Source organism: Cataglyphis hispanica, chromosome 3 (assembly GCF_021464435.1).
Source record: "Cataglyphis hispanica isolate Lineage 1 chromosome 3, ULB_Chis1_1.0, whole genome shotgun sequence".
Classification (NCBI taxonomy): domain Eukaryota; kingdom Metazoa; phylum Arthropoda; class Insecta; order Hymenoptera; family Formicidae; genus Cataglyphis; species Cataglyphis hispanica.
This window is the reverse complement of record NC_065956.1, coordinates 7139349-7149375: the sequence shown is the minus strand read 5'-3', so window position 1 is coordinate 7149375 and position 10027 is coordinate 7139349. Positions and strand designations below refer to the sequence as shown.

The 10027-nt window shown below is 27.6% G+C and overlaps 1 protein-coding gene across 4 annotated transcripts; it reads left to right on the top strand.

Moving 5' to 3' along the window:
• The first annotated feature begins 59 nt into the window (after nucleotides 1–59).
• On the top strand, nucleotides 60–9860 carry LOC126848130 (extended synaptotagmin-2). 4 transcript variants are annotated; one of them, XM_050588749.1, is made up of 17 exons: nucleotides 60–160; nucleotides 2834–3214; nucleotides 3354–3494; nucleotides 3567–3643; nucleotides 3730–3796; nucleotides 3867–4012; nucleotides 4149–4269; nucleotides 4374–4544; nucleotides 6660–6751; nucleotides 7423–7471; nucleotides 7545–7634; nucleotides 7712–7798; nucleotides 7890–8048; nucleotides 8141–8293; nucleotides 8379–8502; nucleotides 8656–8935; nucleotides 9021–9860. In XM_050588749.1, the coding sequence occupies exons 2-17, from the start codon at nucleotides 2876–2878 to the stop codon at nucleotides 9346–9348; spliced, it is 2424 nt and encodes an 807-aa protein (XP_050444706.1). In that variant the 5' UTR covers nucleotides 60–160; nucleotides 2834–2875; the 3' UTR covers nucleotides 9349–9860. The 4 variants fall into 4 exon arrangements, with proteins under 4 accessions (XP_050444706.1, XP_050444704.1, XP_050444707.1 ...); XM_050588747.1 differs by lacking the exon at nucleotides 6660–6751 and adding an exon at nucleotides 5942–6039; XM_050588750.1 differs by lacking the exon at nucleotides 6660–6751 and adding an exon at nucleotides 5146–5231 and having other exon boundaries at nucleotides 61–160.
• The last annotated feature ends 167 nt before the right edge of the window (nucleotides 9861–10027 follow it).

The window sequence follows — 10027 nt, the reverse complement described above, 5'->3', positions numbered from 1 at the left end:
GACCATGACGTCATTCGCACTATCGCAGCACTTCAGGCGAGTCTGATCTCACTTGTGGAGTATTGGATCTTGGGTATTGGTTAGGTAGGCAGCAGTATTGAAGCGGTAATCTGTATGTTCGCACGCATGTTTGCCGTTTTGTCATCATCGCTAAAAAAAGGTAGAACACAGACACGCAAATGTATATGTTACTCGATTCTAAGTATGGTGTAAGCGACTTATTGCCTCAATTGTTGAAACAAAATTGATGTCGTACATCGGTTATCTCATTGTCGTGCAATTGTCTCGAATGCATTAATTTTTTTGCGAGCGATTGAATTTTGCGAAACAAACATCTTACGATATGGGCGAGGACACATTAAATTGAAGTGACGTGTGCCTAATTTTGTATTCCATCAGAATGTATGCAAATGATTAGCTCTATCTGGAGGAAAAAATTTGTGAAAAGATAAAATCAAAGATCAACTTATGATCCGTGACATGAATTATAAAAAACATAATTCAATGTTCATAAATGTATAATAAAATTTTGTACATATGTATAGTTTTAGTTTCATCGCTCGAGGTACAAATTCGCGTTTCTGTCTGCATATATTTGCATTTTTAATACAAATATTGCCTTTCCAATCGTGAAATGCAGATCAAAAAAGAAAATGCATGAAAATTTATTATTTTAAAATTTATATATCGATATTACTCTGGAAGGGGAAATCTATTCCAATAATAGAATTGACGACCTTAACCCATATGAGAATTACTTATGGTTTTTTTCTTTACAACTCGAATCTTTTTTAATAGAATTTTTTAAGACTTTTTTTTCAAATGATATTAGACGATTGGTTTATGACAAAATTTGATTGCAAACTTGATTTGATTATATTACATTTATATTTTTTTTTGTATTAAGATAATCTGTATGAAAAGTATGTATTGAATATGAAATTATATATTTTTTTTAGAAAGATCTGAAATTTTGTACATATGTGTGTGCACAGAAGTGTATGAAAAAATAAAAAATAAAATAATTTGTATGAAAAAAATAGTTTATTATATACAATAAAAATCTCGCTTATATTAGATATTTCGGTATTATTACTATCGCTCAAAATTATTAAATTCTTATTAAAGTATTCATTTTTGAAGACGATCGCTAAACTAAATTTTTTTTATTCGCATTTTTTTTTAAATTTAATTATAATTAATCATTAATATTTCAACTCTACTAATTTTTAATCCTTGTTTATATGAATCATTCGGAATATCTGAATACACATATAATGTTAAAACGGAATATCTGTAAACTGTATATCTTACTATGCGAGAGATTGAGCTATGTTTAGATTTCGGCTAAATGCCTGTTTTACAAGAAGAAAACAGCAAGTTCTATTTCCTTGAATTTGGAGAATCAATTTTCGTAGTTGTTACTATTTTGCAAATACGGACTTACATCTCTACCAACAATTGCAATTATCATTAACGTTATCTTATCGTTGTATGAATCATTTCGCAACGAGAAACGCGAATAATAATTGGATTGTTATAAATCAGAGACTGGAGCGAGTTACAAGAAAATTCGTTTCTCATGTTTAATTACATGCTTTAATAACTTTTATATGCATGTCGCAATATAGTATTACATTTGTGTCATTTTCTGATTTTATTCTACTTCATAGATGAACCTTTTATCTTCAGAGAACATATATTATCTTTTGTGAAATATGATAAAAAAATATAATAAAAGAAATCAGAAAGAGCTTATTTGTTTTCTAATTTCTCATAAAATTTGAATTAAAAAGTTGTTAATAATTAGATAACAATAAACATTTTCTGAAAATATAGATAATAATAAGAATAATTATAGATATAATAATAATTTAAGAATGATAGGATTATTCTAGAATAAACTATACATAATATTATATATATATATATATATATATATATATATATATATATAAAATATATATAGATAGTATAAGACATTAAATTCAAAGTTTTATAGCAAATTTTATATTATAAGCACTATTGCTAAATTTTGTGTTTAATGATTTTTAATCATATTGAGACAAAAATATATATGGCTATAAATGAAAATAAATGTTCTGGTTTTGTGAATTGTTAACTATGCAATTAAAATATAAATGTGAATCGTATGCTATAATAAAAATACAATATGTGTTGTAGTTGTAAGAAAAATATGCTATTTTTATTACGACACATATCGCGCTTGATATTTTGGATATGTTGTCTTGATTGGCAAAAGGTTAATATGTTGAACTTCTGTTGGAATCTGTATTCTGTATCATCAAAATTGTATGTTCTCTCTCTTTCTTTCTTTCTGATCTTAAAGGTCACCGTGAATTGCGTTGATATAATTTAATGTGTGTAGAGATACTCTCAACTATGCAATAGGGCAATTTCAAAGTAAGATCTACCTAAACGTAGCATGATAGATCTTATTTTGAAATGATCTTGATAACGTTTATATTTATATTAATGAATGTTAATTAGAGTAAACGAATGCATGCAAAACAATATACGTAATATACGTTCTATATTATTTTTAACACTATAGTGTTATTGTTTATATAATAATTAATAATAAAATGTAATTGTGTATAATTATTGTGTATGTGTATGAGTATTATTGTTTGTCAAATATAATATTTATTTTTATAAATAAAAGTAACGCTTCAAAAAATTACTTAAATCAAAGATAATTATTTAAAGCAAACATTAGCTTAAATATGACTCATACATGAGATGTTTTAAATTTCAGGAATGAAGATATTTCAAGCTTTGTAATAAAAGATTACATATTTTTTATTTACAGGAAAACTGAGACCAATTAATAAATCAATAATAATAACTGATAATGGAAGGAGAATCAGAAAATGCTTCTAATAAAGATTTTAAACCAATTACTTGGCCATATATGAATGTCGGCTCGCTAACTATATCATTTCTAACTAAACTGGCAGCAGCCGGTATCATTTGGGGATGGGGATACTTTAACTACAGCATAGCTTGGTTGATTGCGCCAATTGCACTTTCTGTATGGAGGACAGAATATAAAAAGGATAACGAGCTGAGAATTCTTACAACACAAGCAAGTGCATTGGCTAAAGAAAAAGTATTGATTACGGGTCGAATAGACGAATTACCATCATGGGTGTATTTTCCTGACTTCGATAGAGCTGAGTGGCTAAATAGAGTATGCATTATAATAGTTTATTTATGTTATATTATAAATAGTATAATCTTATTTTCTTTAAAATATAAATTTCAAATTGTTTTATTGTTTCAGAAACAAAAATCAATTTTTTTTCACAGTTTGTTTTCTATATTTTTAGATCTTATATAAAGTGTGGCCAAGTATGAATCATTTTGTTCGTCAATTGTGTAAACAAAATATAGAACCATCAATTGTTGAGAAACTGACTGAATATAAAATAAAAGGCTTTCAATTTGATCGTCTAGTCTTAGGTCGCATTGTAAGTCCGTTTTAATTTGGCATGTGTGTGTGTGTGCAGTTTTTTAAAATTAACAAAAATAATCTTTTACAGCCACCAAAAATTTATGGAATAAAAGTATATGATAAAAATACTTCACGAAATGAAATCATTTTAGATGCAGATATTATGTATGTATCTCATTGTTTTTTTTTTTTACAGTATATTCATATTTTTAAAAAAATATGTTTTAATATAAAATATTATATTTGTATAGGTATGCAGGTGACTGTGATATTACCTTTTTTGTTGGAAACATTAAAGGCGGTATTAAGGATTTTCAAGTAAGTATATGAAAACTCGGTTATATAGAATATTTCCTATAACTTTTAATAAAAATAAATATATTCTCAGATACGTGGTTTGGTACGCATTGTTATGAAACCTATGCTATCTGTAATGCCATTAATTGGAGGTGTACAAATATTCTATTTAAATAATCCTACTATCAACTTCAACTTAGTAGGAGTAGCTGATGTATTAGATTTACCTGGATTCAAGTATGATTTTTTTATATAAAATTATATTTTTTATTCTGAAATTAATTCTGAAATTCACCTGAAATTGATAATTAATTAAATAACATTGCTCGTTAATTAAATGAGATTGAAATAAAATTCACGGTATTTCTTTCAGTGAAATTTTAAGGAAGACGATTGTTGAACAAGTAGCAGCTATTGTTGTATTGCCAAACAAAATAATTATACCATTAAGCGAAGAAGTACCAATGGAATCGTTAAAGATGCCTGAACCTGAAGTAAGGTTTATAGCAATAATATTTATAGCAAATCTGTATATAATATATATCTTACTTTTTATGAAATATTTTCATGTTTTTTCTTCTTTTTTTTTTTAAATTAGGGTGTTCTGAGAATTCATGTTGTAGAAGCAAAACATTTGATGAAGAAAGATATTGGAATGTTAGGTAAAGGCAAGTCTGACCCATATGCTGTCATAAATGTTGGTGCCCAGGAATTTAGAACAAAAACCATTGACAATACTGTTAACCCAAAATGGGACTTTTGGTGTGAGGTATGTACAATTTTTCATATTTAGTTGAGCACAGAATATATATATATATTAACAATGTTTAATGCATGTGCTTCACTGCAATCTATCAACATTCATGTATCTTTCAAAAAAAAATACAACACAAGGTCTTCTATGTGGTAAGAAAAAATATTCAGCAATTTAAAAAATAAATTTTCGTAAAAATTTTTTGTACGCATTCTATTTTTTATCGCGTTAATCCATTAAGGATACTATTGGATGATATATCCAGTGATATACAATACTCTTATATTTACTTTTTTTATAAATAGAGATAAGTATCTTTTATGTATTATATAGTCAATACATTGCTAATCTAACATTCTAAATAGCTAACCCTTCTGCTTTTTTATATAATTTTTACATACACACATATAACTTTTAATCAATCACAGATACTTGTTTTAAATTTCTATGACTATATCTTTCTACTTCCTTTTACTTTTAATGGTTAGTGTTATCTTTATCGGATTGCAGATAGAATATATCTAGAATATATCTCTAATTTATGTTAATATAATGTTATTCCATAAATTGGTATGTATGTATGTGTGTATGTGATGTGCATATTATATGGGACTAGTGTGCTGTGCCTTCAGCCATCGCGCAACAGCTGACTGTACTGCTGTGGGACTATGATGATACAAAGGGCGATGAAAGTCTTGGAAGGTATAGTTACACAACATTCTGTACCTTTTTTCATTATTCATTTAAAATTATTATATTTTTGCTTTCATGTCATCACACAATTAATCATATAAAAATTTTATAAAATATAATATACTCTCTTATTAATTAATATTGTTATATCATTTTATATAATTACATATAATTTATTATATATTATATACACATAATTGATCTAAAATAATTCATTAAATTTATTGAATTTATTCTATTCATTCTTGATGAAGCTTCTATTGCATGATTTTTATTATGTGGGTGTGATAATATTTATATTGTTGGTTTCAATATTATTTTTGTGACTATAAATGCATGTTGGTTCCAATTTTTAATTTATTAATTTTCTTTATTAATGCTTTACACACATAGAATAAAATCGTCACATTATAAAATATATCATTTTGACCACATCATTCATCTATTTAGCGGCATATTGCAGTTATTCTTTAGATTAAAAAGAAATTATGTACATATCTTCATAATTGAGATGGAATATGCCATGTTTATTTTTATTGAAAATTTATATACATATATTTACCATACACTTACATAGTACAGAAATATACATAAAAGGAAATAACAAACTTGGAGTCGCGACGTTACCGCTTGATGCAATAGAAGAATAGAAATATATTATAGTTGCCATTAAAAGAGTTATCTTTATATTTGTTATACGTCATAATATTGATATACAGGCTATAATCAGTTCATGCAATATGCAAGAAGCTGTGGTATCTCTTTGGGATTGGGATCCAAATGTCCCTGGGGTACAATGTGATGATTTCCTTGGCAGGTAGTAATTATGATTTGTGAATGAGGCAATGCTTGCATATCCACTACTAACAAAAAACTATAGATGTTAAATTTGAAGTTATTATCTGTGCATGTTGTTTAGTCGTGCGTTTTTAACATATAATGTATTATCTCTGTGTAAATAATAAAAAAGATTTTTTCACCACCTCCTCCTATATTATTGTGTCTTTATTATTTATTTTTATTAACGTTATACGAATATTATAGCTTCTTAAATGTGTTGCACGAACACGTATTAATTTTTTTTTCAATTCTTTTAAGAAAAAAAAATATATATATATATATATATATATATATTACAATATATTTTTGGAGTTATCAAAATTTAATTATTTTTTGTACATTCTACATCCATATAGTTGTAGTATGTGATTTTGAGTGTTTCTAATATAATCCATATATGAATATTCTATTAACTTTTTTATTAAAAATATAATCATAATTAATTTTTCCTATTTTTTTAAATATTTTTTTTAATAAAAAATTATCCCATATTTATTCTTATTGATCGTTTTAATTAATTAATCAGAATGATCAGGTGATTTACAATTAATAAGAATAGCTTAATAAGAATAACTAAAATAGACTATGTGGTGACAGTTTATAGTGGAAGAGGGTTTGGGAGCCTACAACACGATGGTTGCCCAGCTCTTTGACAAAGACAACGCTGCTCAAGATGATCCACTTGGCAGGTATTGCTGAATGTAGCAAGTACACCACTTCTAGACCAGATCAATATATGATGTATTTTATAAGAAACTTGTATCGAAATGTGAATTAGGATATGTTCAAATACTCTGCCATTGAGATTATTGTAGATTACGCTTGAAATACTGCATCTTCTCCTCATTATATGAATTCTTTCTAAGAAATATTGCAGCATATTTAAAATATTTTAAACATAAATATTAATCATGCACCTGTGATGCATGTTTATTCAAAATATATACAGAAAAATCCTGGTATATACAAATTTCGATAAACTTTTGCTAAAAATAATTCTGAACTCGTGTCACCACATTACTCTTATTACATATTAAATAAAGCATTGAAACATCTATTTTATTTATGCAATTTATACTATGGAATGTTGCATGTTTTATAAATGTTTATAATGTGCTTTTATATTCTTATTTAAAGCCAGAATTATAAAAGTGCGTCAGAAGTAATATAACTGCCTTTGCTGCATGAAAGCTTATATAATGCATTTTGTAAATTCAGTGATTGTACATCATTATCGCCAAAAGCATTCATCTGCGAAACTGCTGAAATAATTTTGTATAACATTCTTAAAAGTTTATTAAGAGTTTGTGTATATATAATCAAAAATTTTTAAAAATCTGTATTTGAAATTGTTTGACAGAGCTACCATTGAAATTAATCGAGTAAAGAAAAAAGGCACGATCGATACAGTGAGTATAGAATTTTTCACATGAAAGTAATTGTTTATATTATCTTAATAATCAAATTGATCTTATTTTATAGTGGGTCTCTTTGGAACAAGCAAAGCATGGTATGGTTCATTTGCGATTAATATGGTTGCAACTTTCCAAAAATCCTACTGATTTGAAAGCTGTAAGTAGGAAAAAATATATGCATCTCTATGTTAATATGCTTATATATACAATTTTTAATTAAGAACTTTTGTCCAGGCTTTAATAGAAACTCAGGAACTTAGAGTTACATCGATGAGTACAGCCCTTCTGACACTCTATATCGATTCTGCTAAAAATTTACCTGTATGTAAATTATAATATATAATATATTATGTAAGAAAAGAGTTATCTATTTTTAATAAAATGATTAATATCGCATTATATGCATGCATAGTGCGTCCGAGGAAATAAACAACCTGATGTTTATTTGGAAGCAAGAATCGATGGGAAGAAAGAGAGAACACCTACTATACCACGTTCTTGCGATCCAGTATGGGAGCAAGGATATACCTTTTTAGTCAGCAATCCTGAAACTGGCGTTTTGTACATAAAGGTTCTCTATGCACTTTAAAAAAAAATAATACGTGAAAGAAACATAAAATTTATTATTATTTAATGATAATTTAATAATTATTTACATTTTAGATTATAGATGAGAAAACTACCATAACAGTTGGAGAAATGAGTTATAATCTTTCCTTGCTTTTGGAAAAGAATAATTTAGAAATAACCCAACAGCCGTACGATTTGCAAATGGCCGAAGCGGATAGTAAGCTTGTATTGTCATTGTCATTAAATGTAAGTAATAAAAAACCTTATACATGTGCAGAATTTAATAATGCATTTAGATATATCAATTGCACAAAACAACTTATTTTTATAGATTTTGAAATATGAACAGCCTGAACCCACTTCCGAAGAAGATGAAGATGATCATGACATTAATCAATTAAATAAACGAATTGAGCGTCAGGAATCTAACATTAGTAACATATTATCTTCTAGTGGTAAGCAGCATCGAATTAATATCACCCGAAATCTTTTATTTTCTTAAGTTAAGGGAGAATTTAATATTTTCTATTTAAAAAAACCACTTTTTTAAACTCATGTTATATGACAGATGTAATGCATATTATTTAATACGATATATTTTCTTACAGTACCTCCCAGCCCTCTTAAAAAACAACCTTCAAAAGAATCAGTCAACAGTCAGTCTCATAATAATGGACCTGCGCTTGTATCTGAAGAACCAGCAGTGGTGGAAGAAGAACTAATAGTCAGCACCAGTACTCCATCTTCTTTGGCAGGAAGTCCTCAGCTTATCCACAGAAATTTAAACACGACATCTTCTCAGGGTGAAGCAAAATTAGGCAGAATACAATTGACATTACGTTATAGTGTGCAGAGACAGAAACTTATTATTGTTGTACATAAAATTGCGTAAGTTAATCAATATCTCTTTGTCACATAATGAATCTAATTCTCAACAATATCTCCTGTTACATATTTACATGTTACATTACAGTAATCTACCGCTCCCTCAAAATGATCCACACAATATACCAGATCCATATGTGAAACTCTATCTTTTACCGGATCGACACAAAGAAACAAAGCGCAAGACTGCCGTAATAAAGGACAATTGTAATCCAATATTCGACGAGCAATTTGAATATGTGGTTTCGCAGGGAGACTTAAACACTCGAACATTAGAGGTATCTGTATGCACTCAGAAAGGTTGGCTGTCGACTGGAAGCAATGTGATGGGACAACTTCACTTGAAATTAAGCGAAATCGATGTTTCAAAGGCTATTACTACTTGGCACGATTTACAACCGGAAATTAAAGACTAGAAAAAGAGGAAAAGGAAGCGGGGCTTCGAACATTTATGCGGCTGTCTGACAAAACAGCCATTTAAATCCCCGCTGAACAATTTTTACAAACGATGAAAGTTTCGAATATAATTACAATATTCCGTTGACTATGTTATGTTGTTAAACTAACGATTTATATATGTATTAAAATAAGTAACTATACGGTGCTATATGAGACGCGAGACGTCTTATAAAATAAGCTAAATCTCTTATTAAATATTTGTACTTACGCCGTCCAATGGCATAGAAATGATCTGATTTACAACTGTTGCTGTAACCTTCTCAAGCAAAGAGACGGATTGGCTTAGTAATATATAACTTGAACTGCTATTTTGTGCTGATCTGTAAGATCAATAAAATAATACTTATAAAACAATATGCATAAAGAAAGAGTTTCAATAGATTTTATAATTTTTCATGTATTTTTTTTTAGAAATGTATTTGAAATAATCGACCATTGCATGTTTAATTAAATATTCTATTTGGCAATATGTGTTATATTCATGAATCTCAAATAATATGATTGATTATTCGTAATTTGCGAAAATGTAATTGTATAATTGTAATTATAAGCACGATTAATATTGTAAAAATTAATCACGGAAATTATTTTATTGCAATTGTATTTTTTTTCTTGGTTTCAATACTGCTTTGTTAT

Excerpts from the sequence above, each read along its gene's own strand:
- LOC126848130 (XM_050588747.1), top strand. The coding sequence starts at position 2,876 with ATGGAAGGAGAATCAGAAAATGCTTCTAATAAAGATTTTAAACCAATT. Across the intron at positions 3,797-3,866 it reads GCGGTATTAAGGATTTTCAA|ATACGTGGTTTGGTACGCAT; the intron begins GTAAGTATATGA and ends ATATATTCTCAG. Across the intron at positions 7,635-7,711 it reads ATCCTACTGATTTGAAAGCT|GCTTTAATAGAAACTCAGGA; the intron begins GTAAGTAGGAAA and ends ACTTTTGTCCAG.